Here is an 18,328-nt window from a genome sequence, read left to right as displayed (position 1 = left end):
TCCTCGCCATAGTAAATGATTGCTATGGACTGAAAGTTTATGTCCCTCAAAATTCATATGTTGAATCCTAATCTCCATCGTAACGGTATTTGGAGGTGCGGTGTTTGGGAGGTGATTGTCATGAGGGTGGAACCCTCATGATTAGTGCCCTTATAAGAAGAGACATGAGATTGCTCTCTCTCTCTCTCTCTCCCCCTGCCATGTGTGGACACAGCAAGAAGGCGGCTCTCTGCAAACCAGCAAGAGGGTCCTCACCAGACACAGATCTGCTGGCACCTTGATCTTGGACTTCTAGCCTCCAGAACTGTGAGAATAGATGTTTATTGTTAAGCCACCCAGTCTCTGTGGTACTTTTGTTACAGCATCTGGAACTGACTAAGACAATGACCAATATGGGCCGGCCCTGTGGCTTAGCAGTTGAGTGTGCGCGCTCCGCTGCTGGTGGCCTGGGTTCGGATCCCGGGCGCGCACCGACGCACCGCTTCTCTGGCCATGCTGAGGCCGTGTCCCACATACAGCAACTAGAAGGATGTGCAACTATGATATACAACTATCTATTGGGGCTTTGGGGGAAAAATAAAAAAAAAAAAAATTAAGACAATGACCAATAAATACCAATGGTTGTTATTATCATATCTCCCCAGATCTTGTGTCTTCAAAAGACCAGAAAGATGGTCCTTAAGATAAAGTTAAAAAGTTAAAGTTAATGTTTTTGTTAGGTTAAAGTTAAAATTTCATACCCTATAAAACCTATGTGTTGTGGGAAAAGTAGGAGAAAAGCAAGAAATTTGGGGCAGAGTCTTCTTAACACTCTCAACCATGTCATGCAAGCGACTAGCTGGACTAGTGATGCTGCTCTGGATTGGAGCAGTGAATTACATTGTGAAATGATCACCACAATAAGTCTAGTTAACATCCATCACCACACAGTTACAATTTTTTTTCTTGTGATGAGAACTTTTAAGATCTACTCTCTTAGCAACTTTAAATATACAATACAGTGTTGTTAGCTACAGTCACCATGCTTTACGTTACATTTACTTGAAATTTGGCTTCAGTGTGGCCATTGTAATGACTGGCTCCACGAATGGTCCATTCTGTTTTGAGTTAACAATCTTTCAAACCACAGAGGCTAGTTATTACTTTAGAACTCATTGTAATACGATCTGCTCATCCGCCGGTAATCGCCTTTCCCCCTTAGTTTGTGTCCTGCCTTCAGAGTCATAGAAGACAGGGAGAGATTCAGTGCAGAAAGGGCCTTGGTGGTGAGGACGTGGGATGAGAAGGAAATAAGAGAGGGGAGGAGAAAGATGGGGAGTGGTAGAGAACGGGTGCTGGAGGAATCACTTTGCTCTTACTGTTTGTTTCTAAAGGGAATGTCTGTGCTCCATTCATAGCATATGAGGTGATTTTAGGTGGTGCCCAGCTGAACATTTTAAAATTTCATATTGCCTGACTGCCAGCTCCCAGAAGACCATCAGAAAAACCCGTTGAGCAAGCAAAGCTGTTTATTAGACTTACTGCAAAAAGGGAGACCACCACTTTGACAGTTTTAGTTGTGTCTCAGAAGGAAAAGTTCAAGGAAGATTTATAGGGTTTTGAGGTCTGGGCTGGAGCAGTTGAAGGTGGGTCTTTCAAAGCAGAGAATGAATTGGAGTTGGGCACAGTTTGTGACACAGCAGTTCAGGATGGAGGACACACAGGGTCTGGAGGAGTAAACTGCTATCTAATAACAATTTGCTAAGGTAAGCAAACAGTTTACCTGAATAAAGTAATTTGCAGGAATTTCCTGAAGCAAACAGTAAAGTTATTTATTGGTGTACATTCTTATCTTCCTGGGCAAGAATTTCCTGGAACAGTTGTATTACGTTGACACAGATGGACTCAGTTCTTATAATTATGTGTTTAGTTAATGTGTATTTGAAAATATATAACTAGCATCTCAAACCACTAATCTTGAAAATGATATTATTTAGGACAACACAGAAGTAAATTAAATTTAAAGTTAAAAGCTGAGTTGATTCAAAGAAAAACAATTAATAATATAGGTGGTACCCAACCATGACAAAAATTGTGACCACAGTATATGAAGGACTGAGGTGTGAGCAGCACGGCTCTGTACTGTTGGAATGTCCTGGTAGAGTCTAGATTGGAGGATGTTCTCTTATGGGGAAGGCATGTAACCCACAGGTGAGTCATCAGAGGGAGCCAGGGGAGAGAGTGGGGTTGGCAGAGCCGGTCACTGGGAGGGGAAGGGACAGCCCTGGATTTAGTGTCATCTCTGTTATGCAAATGAGCAGAGAACTAGAAAAGTCCCCCTGACTGGAAACTCTGACTTAGTAGTGGGTCTACTTGGGGCTTGAGCTTTCAAACAGGAAGTAGCAGCTGCTGTTGGAAGATCCTATGCAAGGTAGATGGATTCCCCAACAGTGGCACCTGCCATTGTGGTCACCAGGCCACTGTGGCCCCAGATGCCAACTGAATAGTGTACTAAAGAGGAGCTGAGATTCAATGATGGGCAAAGTAACCAGAGTGGCTTGGTGATGAATGTCTTGGACAAACTGAAAAGGACAGAAGGCAAAGGCAAGGGCAGGTTCTCATCTTATAGAAGCCAGAGCCATAGAAATTTCCAGGCTGTGGTTGGTATAGAGGAAGGAGGACACATCCAAGTCAATTCAGGCCAAAGTTAGCTTGAAACAGAGAAGAGGAACCTTTGGGGCCAGGAGAGTGGGGCCTTATTTAGGTAGAAAACCCAGAGACCAGGCAAAATCCTGCAGGATCTGCTGTCCTCAGGTGCTGAGACAAAGCAAAGCTTGGTCCTGGGCCAGAGGGGTGATGGGTGGGCAGGGAGCCAGCAGAGGAAGCAGGTACTGCAAGTCGCTGAGAACCTCACTGTTGTGCTCATCAGGGATGCCAACTCAGATCGTCCTGGGACCTAAATCTGAGGGGCTTTACCAGTGTTCTACTCAAACCCAATTGAGTGGGGCTCACCCCAGAGCAAAACCAAGAGAACCGGGAAAGGAGCCATTCTACAAGTAACCCCATTACCTTTCCTCAAAGACTAGGGCCAAATATGGCCAGTATTCTGCCGATCAGCAATTCCTGATGACTTCTTGTGACAGCTGCAATTTGGCTCAATGCTTTGTTACCTCTTGTCAGCCTCCCTGACCAGTGTCGCATGGTGGTGGGAGCTTGGTTTGTGACACCGGGCTTCCCAGGCACCTTCACCATCAGCAGGACCTAAAGAATTAATGACCATTCAAAGCATAAAACAGGGCAACAAGCAGACCATAACCTTACTGACACCAAAGAAACATCCATGCAATAAAGTGGAAGACTAACCAAGATGTGGACATTAGAATTTTACTATATTCTTTATGAAACGAACAACTACAAAGGGGAAATATCAGCAGATTTTTCCAGCAAGCTGTGATCCTGGGAACGCCTGCACAGAAGACAAGAGAGCAACCTCCCCAGTCTCAGCAACCACTAGGTTTATATGTTTTTTCTGTTTTGGAAATATGAATTAAAAGAAGAAATATCAATACCACATGGAGAGAACCCCAAAGAAAGAAGTCTGAAATATATAGTAAATGCTTTTTTCCCTTTTTTGTTTGTTTTGGATGCTGGTGCTAAACTTTGAAGTGTTGTGATTTAAAAAGAAATTTTATATTCTTCTTATTTATTTCCAGGAGGAGGGGAGGATAACATTTTTGCTTTCTTATGTGACTCTCTTTGAAAATGTACAGTATGAAGTTCCTCAAAAATAAAATTTATACCCTTGAAAGGAAAAAAAAATTGTTCCAGCACTCAACAGTCAGGTCTCTGAGCCTGAGGTTTTTGCATTTGTGTCTACCGCGAGGTGCTGTTGTGAAGATCCAGTGACAGTGGCTGGCTCTGTGGCTTAGTGGTTGGGTGCGCGCACTCCGCTACTGGCGGCCCGGGTTTGGATCCCGGGCGCGCACCGATGCACCACTTGTCAGGCCATGCTGAGGCGGCGTCCCACATACAGCAACTAGAAGGATGTGCAACTATGACATACAACTATCTACTGGGGCTTTGGGGAGAAAAAGGGAGGGAAAAAAAAAGAAGATCCAGTGACAGAGAACATGTAGAACATTTGGCACATTGTCAGGACTTAATACCATGTTAGCTGTGAGCTATTGTTTTTTATAAACCTGAAGGGGATTTTTGTTTTGAGATTCCTGCGTCCCACGGGCCTGGAGGAACAGAAAGGTAGGCCAAAGAGGGGGTGGTGCCCGTGAAAAAGGCACTCAGGTGAAGCTCCATGGTCTTTGGGAAAAGAAATCATAAGTTGCCAATGTCACCTATATATCCCATCAAAAAAGACTAAAAAAAAAAAAAAACCACTAACAAAAACACACAAACCTCTAGGAATGGAAGACAAAAGGAGGAAGAAAAAGATATCGAGGGGAAAATGATGAGAAAAGCTGATTTTGTAACTCTGAGCCTTAGGGAAAAATTTCCATTTTATGGCTTATTTGAACCAATGCTCTTTGAAGAAAGATAAATCACTAGAAAAAGCAGAAAAATAGGGCAAATGAAGGAGTGTGAGAAAGCCAAACAGACCATGCAATGGAGAGGTATGTGCCAATGGAGTGATATTCCATGAAAAGGCATGTGGGGTAGATATGATTTGGAGCAACTGACAAGGACAGAAGGCAGAGGCAAGGGCAGTTTCTGATTTTCTAGGAGCCAGAGCCATAGAAACTTCTGGGCTGTGGTTGGTACAGGGGCAGTCAATTCAGGCCAAAGTTAACTTGAATTTAAGGACAGGAACCTTTGGGGCAGAGAGGCGGGGGAGAGACAATTATGTGAAACATATACCCACATTAATAATAATTAGGAGAGAACTGGCATAATTAGAATATATTGTTCAGTAAAGTTTTAAAGATACTTAAATTCAATATAAAAAGTATACAAAGCACTACAAAGTAATTTAAAATTATTTTAAAATTGTTTTAGTTGATGTAGCATTGTTTAGTTGATTCCCAGGCTATCAATTTTTTTTTCTTTTTTTTTTTTTTAAAGATTTTATTTATTTTATTTTTCCCCCCAAAGCCCCAGTGGATAGCCGCATGTCGCAGCTGCACATCCTTCTAGTTGCTGCATGCGGGACCCGGCCCCAGGATGAACGGAGAAGTGGTGCCTCGATGCGCACCCGGGATCCGAACCCGGGCCACCAGCATCGCAGCGCGCGCACTTAACCACCAAGCCACAGGGCCGGCCTCAGGCTATCAATTTTGATAAGTAAATGTTCCCTCCGTTTGCTATTACCTATAAAACAATGACTGACATAGTGACAATCACAATTAAAACAAAAACACCAGAACTCTTTGGGTGGCGTAGGATGCTGGGTATGCTAAATTGGGACACACATGATGTCACAGGGACTTCTCTGAGGGTCCTTATTTATTTTATTTTTTTGCTGAGGAAGATTGTCCCTGAGCTAACATCTTGTGCCAATCTTCTTCCACTTTGTATGTGGGCCGCCACCACAGCATGGCTTAATGAGTGGTGTGTATGTCTGCGCCTGGGATCTGAACCTGTGAAGCCCAGGTCGCAGGAGCAGAGCGTGCAAAGTAAACCACTACCCCACAGGGCCTGCCCCTGAGGTTTTTTCTGCTGAAGACTGGCTGTGGGCTAACATCCGTGCCCATCCCCCTCTACTTTATATGGGACGCCGCCACAGCATGGCTTGACAAGCAGTATGTCAGTGCGCGCCCGGGATCTGAACGGGCGAACCTCGGGCTGCCGGGCTGACGGGCTGCCGCAGCGGAGCGCGCGCATTTAACCACTTGCGCCACCGGGCTGGCCCCTGAGGGTCCTTATTTTAAAAGAATTCCTTTGTGGCTCTCCCCAAGCTAGTTGTCCTTTATGACCCTGTAATACCCACACTTCTCCAAAGGTGGCACTAAACGCACTGTATTATCAGTTCCTGTTGATTGTCTCTTTCTCCCCCTTGGGCTGCAAACTAAAAATGCAGATGATAAATACTTGTTGAGTTAATGAATTCAACAACCGTTTACTGGATGCCTAATCTATGGCAGGCACTGTTCTAGGCACTGGGGATAGAGCAATAAGCATAAGTGCAAAAAGAATCCCTGACTTCACAGAGCTTTCATTCGTGGGGAGGAAACAGATGACACCTAGGAAATAAACCTCTATAGTGTGTCAAATGGTGATAACTGCCATGGATAAAAATACACTAAACAGGTGTGGGGAGTGCTGGGCTGGGGGTGAGCAGAGGCCCAAGGAGGAGCACAGTAAGCGCTGTGCACAGGGGAGGAGCAACAGGCAGAGGGAAGGGCAGTGCAAGTGCCCTGGGCTGGGTGGGCTCAGTGTGTCCAGAGCAGACAGAAGGCCAGAGTGGCTGGAGTGGAGGCAGTTAGAAGAGAGAAGTCAGAGATCAGATCAGAGGTAAGCTGGGGTTGCAGATAGTATAGGACCTGACAGGTCCCTGTAAGAACCTGACCTTTTATTCTGAGCGAGTTGGGAGTCAGTGGGGGTGTTGAGCGGAGGAGTGGTATGACCTGGCTTCTCATGTTGAAAGGATCCCTCTGGCTGCTGGACTGAGAATCAACATGGGAAAGCCAAGACGAAAGTAGCAAAATGCTTAGCAGGCTATTTAATAATCCAGGCAAGAAACTACAGTGGCTTCCCCATTAAGAGAGGGCATAGGTCAGGTTCTGGATTCACTGAGAAGGCTGTGAAATGGGAGAGAGGGAGCAGGCGAGCAGGGCTGCAGGGCTGTTGGCCTGAGCCACCAGGAGAATGCGGTTGCCTTCTGCTGGGGAGGGGAGTCCAGGAGGAGCAAACATGTGTGGAGAAGAGCTGAAGTTTGGTTTTGGACATATGAAGTTTGATTTGCTTATTAGACACTGTTTTCTTTTTTATGTTGAATTCTCCTTCCAAATTGGAGAGTAGGTGGTGTTTCTTTTTCAGTATTACAATCTAACAGGAACTGAGAGTTTATGTAACAGCAAAGCAGGAACTGAAACCATGGATGGATGGGGGGCAGGGTTTTGAGTGTTTTCGTTTAAACGTAGGGAGACAGATTTACATCCCACAATCCGATTTTCCTTAAGCAACAAATACAACATTTGAGGCAGTCTTCAACAGCCAGCCCAGGGCCATTAGCGCTCAGTGTTTGGGGTTTGTGGATTGAGGTAATTCTGAAGGGAAGACTGGAATTATAAAATGTAAGTGGGCCCTGTTGGGAGAGGCAGTCCGCCATGGGCCCTGACCGTCCCTGCAAGCTCTTGCTGAGTGGGCATGATGGCTGGGCTGATTTGTCTCCTAATACAGAACAGTTTCTCTAGTCACATAGACAATTAGGTAGGTCACAATGGAGGGTGGCTTGTTGCTGCCTGCTCAAGTGCTGGACCCTTTACCCTGGGTTCCTCTCCTGTAAGGCCACTCACTCATGTGCAGGTATCATCTGGGACCATCGCATAATCTCTGTGTTACGTGGGGGCAAGGAGAACTAATGCAAATATGCTGATGTTGTTTGCTGTGCTGTTAATAATAAAGTTCTTTGTCTCCGACCCAGGAGTCTTGTGTCTGCTGCCAGCATACAGTAACAGGATAACTTAGAGTGTAAGTTGGATAAAATTTCAGACCCTTCATATTTCTTGACAGGCCTCATCTCTCTCAAAGGAGTTGTCTAAAGCCCCATTCTGGGATGGAGAGGTAGCTTGGGGTGAAACATAAAGGGTATCAGGGCAGACACCCCAGGCCCAGCAGGGAAGGACTCCAGTATTTAGACAAAGAACAGGACAGTGATTCACTCTCCTCTCTCTGCCCCTAAGAGAGCAGAGACTATTCCAGAGCCCCCAATGCCTCCTGTCAGATGCAAATGAAACTAAACTAGCCACAGCCCACCGGGGGCCTCCATTCCCTCACCTGTCCAAAGGCAGAGTCTTCCCTGTTTTTCCAACAGGGATGTGGTGAGGGACAGAATGAAATAGGACGTGGTCTACCTTAAAAGAGTCACATAGAGGCCGGCCCCATGGCATAGTGATTAAGTCTGGTGTGCTCCACTTCGGCGGCCCAGGTTTGCAGGTTTGGATCCTGGGTGCAAACTACACCACGTGTCAAGCCATGCTGTGGCAGCCACCCACATACAAAATAGGGGAAGATTGGTATAGATATTAGCTCAGGGCTAATCTTCCTCAAGCAAAAAAAAAAAAAAAAGGAGAAAGATTGGTAATAGCTGTTAGCTCAAAGTGAATCTTCCTCACCAAAAAAATAAAAAAGTAAAAGAGCCACGTGAACATGCACTACAGCCGACATGGGTGTCAGACACAGGAATTATACCTACCCAAAGATTTTCACAAGGATACAGTAAAAGCTGTGGTAAGTAAAACGTTGATGAACGTGACTGACTACAATCGGCAGGCGTGGGAAGAAGTTGCCCTCCGTTGCTGTGACTGGGCAGCGATGCCAGCCTAGACTCCGTGCTCTTCCAGCTGTTTCCACGAACGAGATGGGCCCCCCGGGCCCGCCAGCTCGAGGGCAGCCGGCTGGGCCCGCCAGCAGAGAGAAGGCCACACCCGGGCTGCAGACGCCCTGCTGGGCGGTGTGCGCAGGTTGCCCTTGGTTCGTTAGAGCAACGGTAAGATGCCCCTTTGTCCCTCTATGTTAATCCAAGTAATGGCATGAAAATGTAACTACCACAGCTCGCCTAACTGAGAACACTCTGAAGGTTGCCCCTTGCTCCTGGTGTAGAAAAGCCTGGACTTGGAGCCATTCGTCCTCACCAGCTCCGCGGCAGACCGTGCTGTTTACTCCTCCAAAATGGCCCCGGAAAGCTGGTTTTATCAGCCTCATTGCAGGCGCGGAAACTGCTCTTGGGGAGCGGTGTGTGGCTTCCCTGAGGGTGCACCGTGGTCTGGGGCCGTGGCAGGACTTGAACTCAGGCTGGCTGCACCCACCGCCCCGCAGGCCCTCCCTGGAGGGTGCAGCTCTGGAGCCCCCTTCCTGGGTTCAAGCCATGGCCACCGGGCCCTTTGATCTTGGGCAGTTTATCTAATCTCTCTGTCTTAATTTCTGCATCTGGACAACTCGATCAGGCGCTTCTCGGCCACTGGCATGCGTCGAGAAATCACGAGCGTTCTTTTCTTCCTTCCTTTTCCCCCTCACTGCAAATGAACCGCGGTCTGATGACTAGCGGCCTCGGCAGTCTTACCCCAGGGCCTGTCCACGGAGTCTCCTTTCCCTTCCTCCGTGTGGGACTCAGCAGATGTGCAGCTAATTCACAGGACGGAGAGCAGCGCGGCTGGGACCGGTGAGCCTGTGAACACCCGAGGAAGGCCCGGGAAGAGCTTTCACTGCAGCACGGCGCGGAGAGCGGCCGGGGAAGACGGAGCAGGCTGCGAGCTGCCTGAGGGGACTGGGGGTCCCGGCGCGCCGCCAGCGCTGGTCGTGCAGAGACGCAGAAGCACCCAGGGCAGCGGAGTCCACGTCTGCTCTGGGCTTCCCACGGCCGGCGCAGACCCTGGCACCGGCGACAGGCACCGAGTGTGCCCGCGCGCTCCTGAGCCTCTGAACTGTACAGAGCCCCCCGGCCGCTGGGGGAGCTCTGAGACTGGCGGATGCTTCACCCAGGCACCCAGCTCTGCACTCTCGGGCGACAGCGCGGCAGCGCGGAGAGGCCTCCTCGGGCTCGAGAGGCTGGAGGGCAGCTCCCCGCCCGCACCGACAGGCCCTGGCTGCCCGCTGGCCCACCTTGTCCGGCACCCACGCGCCCCTCCTCCCTGACCTCGCAGAAGGATGGAGAAGTGGCGGGGCTGCGGGGAGTGCTCGGGAGGGAGGCTGATGGCGGCCCCTCCCCTTTCCTGCCCCACTGGCTGTTCATGCCTGGGGGTGCACTCCTGCGCCCTAGGTTGGCCCCGCTACCCCCAGGTCAGCAGAATGCAGCCCCTGCGAGGCAGGGGAACCCTGCCCTGGCCTTGGTCACTGCACTTGAGGGTGGGTTTGTCCACAGAGCTGTCCCCACGCATGCACTCAATCAGGACAATGGGTCCAGGCTGGAGGGGGCTTTGGGGCAGCCATCTCTAGGTGGGGACGCAAGGGGTCTTCTCCTGAGAGTTCAGGCCCGGAGTGCCGCTGGGTGAGGGAGCACCCTGGCCTCCCTGGAAGAGCAGCTGGTGCTCTTCAGGATGGCATTTCGGGCCCACTTGCCACCTCCAGGGAGAGTGAGCTGGCAACACAAGAAATCAGCCTGGAACTGCCCCTGAGATGTGACGCCAGCAGGGGACCAGGATTAGTGGACTAGCAACCCAGGCAGGATCCACCCTCCAGGCACCTCGTGCTGGAGCCAGGCCACGGTAGAAGCCAGGCCAGCAGGGGCAGCTGTGCTTTCCTGGGGGTCTGCTCCAGCCTGGCAAGAGAATGCGCACTTCAGGGCTGCACCTAAGGGCTTCTGCATCCTTCCAGGATCATCAGATCTCATGGCTCCTGGCTGGTTAGCAAAGCGGAGAAGCTAGTGGCAGCCTTCCCTGGGCTGAAGACAGATTTTCCTGGTGCTGGAAACCTATTGGGTTTGGGGTGTGCGTGACCCAAGGGCTGGCTCTCCCTCTCCAACCTGAAGCGGAATGCTTGGTTTTCATTCATCTGCTGATTTAATGAGGGGTCTGCGTCCATCCCCCCAGGTTTCCCCCTTCTTCATGCTATCTGAGCATCTCCATCTATTTCATAAAACACCAATTTATCGGATATTATCCTCGTGTTAAATTATATATATCAGTTTAAACATAATTCACCTTCTCTTTCCGATCCCATTGCTGATAAAAGCATTAGCAAATTGTCACATGTTTAAATGACCGTGTAATGGGTATTGGTTTTAATTGTCGGTACTTAAGTGGCCATTATGACAAAGTGTTTTGCTTCATAAGTCAGGTAAGCCCCCCACTCTCCAAGGAAACAGGCTTGAGACTTGGCTGCTGAGAGCTTAGAGCCAGATCTGTAATCCACTGGTAACACAGACACAGGATGCTGGTACTTTGACATTGGCCTCAGGAGTCTTTTCATTTTTTTCATTTTTTTTATTGTGGTAAAATATACATAACATAAAATGTATCATTTTAAGTGTACAGTTCAGTCGCATTAAGTACATTCATGTTGTGTGCAACCATCACCACTATCCGCCTCCAGAACTTTTTCATCATCCCCAGTCAAAACTCTGCACCAGTTAAACAACAACTCCCCAGTTTCCCTCCCCCCATTCTCCTTTCTGTCTCTGTGAATCTGACCACTCCAGGTACCTCATGTAAGTGGAGTCATACAGTATTTGTCCTTTTGTGTCTGGCTTATTTCACTTAACACAATGTCTTCAAGGTTCATCCACGTTGTAGCATGTGTAAGAATTTCCTTCCTTTTTAAGGCTGAATAATATCCCATTGTATGTATAGACCACATTTTGTTTATTCATTCACCCATCGTGGGACACTGATTGGTTTCCACCTTTTGGCTATTGTAAATAAGGCTGGTACTGGCCTCAGGAGTCTTAGTTTTATGTTCTGATCCTGGTATTTTCCTTTTTCTCCCTCATCTACTTCTAATTTATGCTTCCCTGTGACTGACTCCATTGTGGCCCTCAGTACGTTCTGTCAAAGTACCAGAGCAACAGGAGTTCTAACATCAATGTCAGAGACAAAGTTCCAGAATCTAATGAGCCTTCCTACACACAAAAAGGTTCTTAACCATTTTTGGGTCACCAACCCATTCGAGAATCTAAAAAAGTTTTGAACCCTCTCCACTCCCACAAACATTACATTTTCTGTTTCCATGGACATCCCGGAAGCCCATCCTTAGACTATATGTTTATCTCTGCTCTAGATAATTAATTTCTTCCCCAAAAGTTGAAAATCAAAGTTTTCAAATCAGAGCATGGTTGAATGCTGAGTAAAGCAAATAATCACTTCTGGCTTGACAATTATATGAGTGTCTGTAGTGGGAACTTCCCTAACGCAGAACACGGCGGGAAGACAACCTTGGTGTTTAGGAAGCACTTCCAAAGGCCCTGGGAGTGAGGAGCAGAACACAGGGTTCCGTCCCAGATGCAGAGGAGATGGGTGACAGCAGGCACAGAGGGCAGGGTGCCTGGGAGGAGAGCTTGCCAGGGCGGGAGGCAGACACTCCTCCCTCGTTCTGAACAGCAGTCTTCCCCACGCCTGCCTCTCCCTTCTGATCACTGGCAGCTCTGGCCACGAGGCCCCACCCTGACCCCCACTTGAACACAAGCACTTTCCCACTTTCCTAGGGAATCAGTCAAGGACCCGGAGACCCTAGGTTCCAATGTAACTGCTTGCAAATTTGTGTTCCGTGCCCCAGGAGAGGCTTCAGCGGGGGTGGAATGCAGAGATCCACCCAAGGGCAGTGCCAGCTGAATCTGGCTGCTGGAATTACCCAGCGTGGGCCGCAAGAACTCTGTGATCAGCCAGTATGTGTCATCCCCTGAGGAGGGGGAATGTTTCCTAAAATCTGCCCCATCTGAGCAGGAAATACAAAGTCCCCCTGGATTTAACACAGCTGGTGGCTGAGCCTCTGCGGAGGTGCCGAGGTGTGCCGGAGGACTTGTGCCCTGACAGTCAGCCATCCTCATGGGAGATGATTTGCACAGGAGAAGCGGGTCCTCAGGTGTGCACCTGGGGATGCAGAGCCAGGTGTGGGTGCCCGGGTGTTGAGGGGTGAGGTGGGGAGAGGACCACACAATGTCTGCTGTCTGGTCCCCCCTGGAGGGCAGGGCTACGGAAGAAAACCTAAAGACCCCTTGTCCGGGGACACCTGGGGCACTCCTCCCAGGTGCTCCACAGAGCGAGGGACAGGGACTGTCTGCCTTCTCCTCGGCCAGGGAATCCTGAGGGGCCACAGCCGCGTGCACACCTCCAGGCTTTGGGCTTTGGAAGGAAACGGCCGCAGCACTGGGGCAGGGACGCAGACAGCTCTCGGGGACCCACCCAGGCAGCAGAGGCAGCCCTGATAGGGGCCACGCTCCTTCTCTCCCAGAAACCTTGGAACCTCATGGCCACCTGACACGTAACCCCAGTGGCACATCAAAATCACCTGGGGGCCTTCTAAACCATTCTGACGCAGGGAGCCCCATTCCAGTCCTGTGACATATAGGAGTCTCTGGGGATACGGCCTGGGCAGAGGCCACATGTAAAGTCCCCAGGTGATTCTAACGTGCAGGCTAGACCCACTGACATCTCCTTGAGCCTCCATCTCCTTGGGCCTCCTCCTGCCTCTGGTAACACATGCTTGCATAACTACCATACTGAGTCCATTCTAAGAGGCACATTTAAGAGTCAGATAGGGACGTTTCTTACAACACTGTTGGGCCGGTGACAGGTATGACAACTTGCCATGGTTATTGTTAACTATGCATGTGCTTATTCCATCAAGGTATTTCCTGTGGTCGTCACTTTAATCCGGTGATGGGCATTATTGGTGCTACACCCAGTGAGTTTAATTGCTATTTAAAAATATTCTCAAAAATATTACACTATGATTCAGCCTTGAAATGAAAAAGTATTGTGTATGTGATGGGCACGGACACAGAGCGGCAGGGCGTAAATTTGTGAAGCAAATATAGTGAAGCAAATATTTCACATTGCAATTTCTTTTTTTTTTTATAATTTTATTTATTTTTTCCCCCAAAGCCCCAGCAGATAGTTGTATGTCACAGCTGCACATCCTTCTAGTTGCTGTACGTGGGACACAGCCTCAGCATGGCCAGAGAAGCGGTGCGTCAGTGCGCGCCCGGGATCCGAACCTGGGCCGCCAGCAGCTGAACACACGCACTTAACCGCTAAGCCACGGGGCCGGCCCTCACATTGCAATTTCATATTTTCTTGCAAAGCAACAGCCAAGTGACCCAACAAAGGGAGATGCCACAGAGAGCGATCGTGAGAAAGAAGTGCCCATCCCCATTAGAAATGCAACTGGAGGCCAAGAGATCCAGAATGACGCAACAAAGCGAATGTCACTATAAAGCGAGTCACACGAATCTTTTGGTGTCTCAGTGCATATAAAAGTTATGTTTACACTATAGCGTAGTCTACTAAGTGTGCAATAATATTATGTCTAAAAAAACAACGTCCATACCTTAATTGAAAAATACTTTATTGCTAAAAAATGCTAACCATCCTCTGAGCCTTCAGCCAGTCATAATCTTCTTGCTGGTGGAGAGTCTTGTCTGGTGGACAGGTCAGCAGCTGTCACCACACTCCATCTCCGAATCCTATGTCCTGAGGTCTCCTCCGGCCCCACACCTGACTGCTCTGAAGGCGGGACATCCTGGGCCTGGGCGTGCCTGCATCCCAGGCCATGCTGATGCTGATGGTTCTGGAGCCCCCGCAGGGTCCCGGCTGGCTCTCTTTGGGGATTGGAAGGTGGAGGGGTGATGAGGGCCGAGGGGCCGACCTGGCTCAGAGTTGTGAGCCTCTGACTTTGGCCGAAATCCCATTCTCTCAGAAGCTGGGCACGTGGGGGTCAGAGGCAGCAGCTGCACCACGTGGGGAGGCCACCCAGCCGGCAGGTGACCCAACCTGAGGCCAGCTGAGGGCTTGACTAGTCACAGTCATCCAAGAGGTTTCCTAAGTGATCACGCGGTTGAAGAAATGTGAGACCAGAGATAGTGACAAGGGGGAGACATTTAGCTTATTTAAAAAGAGGGCAGTAGAGTAGTTCAAACGGCTACCTGTCCTTTACAAAAGGTGGGAAATCCTTCACCTGCCGATCCACCGGTCTTCGTCCATGCTGTTATTCCACTGTGTTGAGGGAGCTCACAGAGCCGGGGACACGAGCCCTCGGCCGCCCAGGCCCGCCCGCTGTGGCTCTGAAGGGAGAGCTTTCTCCTCCAGGCTCAGCCGGTGTCTGTGGCCGGTCTGCGGTGTCCTAAGCGCCGATGGCCGGCCCGGCTGGCGGGGCCGCTTCCCCAGTGGGCCCACGTCCACCTGCACAGCACTCCAGAGGCTGCGTGGTGCACGGGCGCCATCTGATCCGTGGGGCTCTGGGCACAAGTTACACCTGCCTCCTCCAGCGCCAGCCAGCTGAAGGCTCGAAGCCTCGGGTGCCCTGGGGGCGACCTGACTTCCAGTCACTTCCACTCCCTGCATCTGCGGGCTAAGCGGGCCGTCACGCAGGCGGCTCTCTGCAGGAGGGTGCAGGGGCCCATGACGCAGCAGCTGGGGGGCGGTGCACAGAGCCAGCAAAGAGGGACACAAGGGGACCAGCAGGACACCCCACCCCCCACCAGCTGGTGTGCACTGCGTCCCCGTCCTGGCCCCTCAGCGACGGCTGACACACTGACCACACCTGCTTCCCTGAGGCGCCTTCTCCATGTGGGTTCCAGGACAGCAGGCCCCGCAGCGCACCTGCGGCCCGGGCCCGAGGAGGTCACAGCGCCCTCTCCCGACAGGGGACTGCACATCCCCTGCGCCCGACCGTCGGTGTGGCCTGTCGTTCCCCTGTCCTACGATGGTGGGGAATGTCCCTTCACCCTCAAGGGGCCTGGCTTGGACAGCCACCTGTCCCCATTTCTTGGAAGCGACTGGCTTTTCTCTGAAGTTGTGTCCTCCCTGTGGGTGGGAGAATCTCTCTCCTTAGATGAGAAGGTGACGGTGTGGACGGAACTGCACTTAATGTTCTTATTTCTGAAAATAGAAAGGTGAGAAGCCTCCAGTGTGCCCTGGACTGTACTGGCTCCTGAAATCAAAAGTGTGGGAGCCCTGCTTGGGGGCGCCCTGTCCCTGATTCCCGGATCTGGAATGTGGCCACTTGCCGCCCACACCCCTTCTGGCCCTGGTGCCCCATTTTTCCGTTCATTGAGTCTCTCTCTGCCAGAGCGGTGTATGAGGGAGCCCTGGGCCGGGTCAGATTGGGAACCAGACGAGACAAGTTCGCTCTTGCGTGGCTCCCTCAATACCCCAACCCAGCCAGGACCAAGTGCCTCTCGAGACAGCACTTTCCCCCAACATTTATAGAGGAAAACGTTCACTGCATCGTCCCCTAAACCCAACATGACGGAGAAGCGATGCGTGGGAAGCGCCGAGTTCACTCCTCTCACGGCGGTGGCGACACCAGAGCACTGGCGGCCTTTCCGAAGCTTGCGAATGTCCGGGACGTGAGGGACCAGCAGCACCCAGAAGCCGCTGGGGCGAACAGCCCGTGAGCCCGACGGCCCGCGACCTTTCCAGCTGTCCACAGCAGACAAGCCACCGTTCCTTTTATTGGGATGTTCCTCTGTGCTCCGCAAAACTGGTTCTTCATTTCCCTTTTCCCATTTCAGGAATGTCTGGCGTTCTGGAACGGTGGCCACAAGGCTGCAGACGCTGCCCTGAGGAGCGTGGGCCGGGAGGCGGGTGAGGCCGGCGCCTGCTCCACGTCGTGAGAAGAGCCCAGAGCCTGGACGGCGCCCCGACGTGCACGGCCGTGGGCCCCTCGGAGCTGGGGCTTCATCCCTCCCCCCGCCCCGCGGGCCTGCTGTCCTGAGGCCCCGTCTGCCCCGGGACCTTGTTGCCTCCGCTTGCATTCACCATGTGGTTCAACAACAGCAGAGCAGCCCACGCTGGTCCAGGGGGACAGGTCCACGCTGGTCCCTGTCCTGTTCACCGGAGCCATGCTCTAAGGCACAGGCGCTTAGTAAGATTTGGGGTCAATGTGGGACCCAGGGATGAATAGCTACTGCTCGAATATTATTCTCTACCGGGGCGGCCCGGTGGTGTAGTGGGTGGTTAGCGCACTCCACTTTGGCAGCCCAGGGTTCACCGGTTCACATCCAGGTGTGGAACTACACGACCCGTCAGCCATGCTGTGGCAGCGACCCACAAACAAAATAGAGAAAGATTGGCACAGACGTTAGCTCAGGGGCAATCTTCCTCACCAAAAAATAAATAAATAAATAACTCTCTACTGCATAGAACCAGATCAAGTTTGTTTCCTTAAATGTGGCCTCCCCTAAAGAGCAACTTGCTCACTAGTGCAAACTACCTACTGGGCGCCAACTAGATTGAGGGGTTCAGAGCAGTCCCTGGGCCCACCTAGGCCACATTCTGGGGGACAGACGCCAGTCCTGTGAAGCCATTACAATGACTCTAACAACCTCCTGGACCAGTGTGAGGAGGAGCAACGTGAGCTCAGGGGATGGACGGAGGGGGCTGGGTGACAGGCTAGTTGGGGGATTATACCCTCTCTGCGGGACGGGGACGCAGGGGGGTCCTGAGGCAGCAAAGGTGCATGGAGATGGGGAGGAGCACTCCAGGGGAGGCACCCAGTGAAGGAGAGGGTGCCGCAGGCCTGGGGGACTTACGGGGGGGAGGCAGGCGAGGAGCTTGTGTCCTGGAGCCACAGGAGGTTCGAGCAGGGCTGGGCAGGATGCAAAGGATGTGCTCAGATGGTCGGTCACTCAGGCTCCTGCAGGAAGAACGGCAGCCCAGGCAGGGGCAGCTCGGCCACGGTGACAGGGCACTGTGTGGGGACGAGGGGGCCAGGGTGACACTGGTTTGGGGCATGAGCAAGTGGGAGGATGAACCACTTGCTGATGGGGAGTTAGGGGCCGTCTCTGTGGGATTTGTGCCATGTTGTCCCACAAAACCAAGCCCCCCTGCCCTCCCCCCACCTCTGTGCCCAGCACGGCCCCTGCCCTCAATGCCCAGAGATGCCCAGCAGTCATCCTTGTCAAACAGGTGGATGATGGACAGAGTCACCAGGCTCCATCCCACTCTGCTGCCTCTTCTTTTAACTCATTTTGTGTTTTTAGCAACATCTATGTTGCTCTGATTCAGAAATTACTACACATTGACTCCATTTCCCTGTGGCCAGCAGGACGGAGGCTGCCTCAGGGCCCTGAGCGCAGACAGCGGAGGAGCAAGGGGGACTGCAGGGACAACCAGGGCAGAAATGGGGGACGTCTTCCTGCTGAGCTGTGGGAAACACAGTTTACTGCAAACTATTATATGAATGAGTTCTATTTTAAATTTGCATTGGAAAATCTGAAATTCAAAAATGGAGGATGGAAGTATTGGCTTAACTTCTGTGATTTGGGCCTAGAGATTCGGCACCTCTTCTCCTGGTTCCCACGTCACCATTGAACCTGATTTCTTGATTTGCCATGTTGGATAGAGGACTCAGCCCGCCTAGTTTTACTCATTTCATACTGGAAAGCAGACGTCTACAAAGACAGGAGCTTCTACAAGTCACTGCACAGCGATCCTCCCTCAGGCCGACTGTCCTGCGATACCTGCAGAACCCCGAGTCCAGTGAGTCATGCCCATGGAGTCACTGTGGCTGCACCCTGAGCCTC

General features: G+C 51.2%; 1 protein-coding gene across 5 annotated transcripts in view; it reads right to left on the bottom strand.

Moving 5' to 3' along the window:
* Window positions 1–13,656: 13,656 nt before the first annotated feature.
* The window catches only part of LOC147915244 (uncharacterized), a 35,658-nt gene continuing 30,986 nt past the window's right edge, over window positions 13,657–18,328 (bottom strand). For 3 of the 5 annotated variants that reach the window (XM_087438900.1, XM_087438899.1, XM_087438901.1), the window contains 2 exons: window positions 17,336–17,439; window positions 13,657–16,837 (listed from right to left, as the gene is read on the bottom strand). In XM_087438900.1, the coding sequence (XP_087295026.1) occupies window positions 15,500–16,558 (1,059 nt within the window). In that variant the 5' untranslated portion in view covers window positions 16,559–16,837; window positions 17,336–17,439 and the 3' untranslated portion in view covers window positions 13,657–15,499. Of the gene's footprint in view, window positions 16,838–17,335; window positions 17,440–17,657; window positions 18,266–18,328 lie in introns of those variants that run through there. The other 2 variants (XR_015554242.1, XR_015554243.1) reach the window with 2 other exon arrangements.

The sequence above is a fragment of the Ceratotherium simum genome, chromosome 14, assembly GCF_057802395.1.
Source record: "Ceratotherium simum simum isolate JZ-2026a chromosome 14, ASM5780239v1, whole genome shotgun sequence".
NCBI lineage: Eukaryota > Metazoa > Chordata > Mammalia > Perissodactyla > Rhinocerotidae > Ceratotherium > Ceratotherium simum.
Note: the sequence above shows the minus strand (reverse complement) of the source record. Positions and strands in the feature narration are given on the sequence as shown.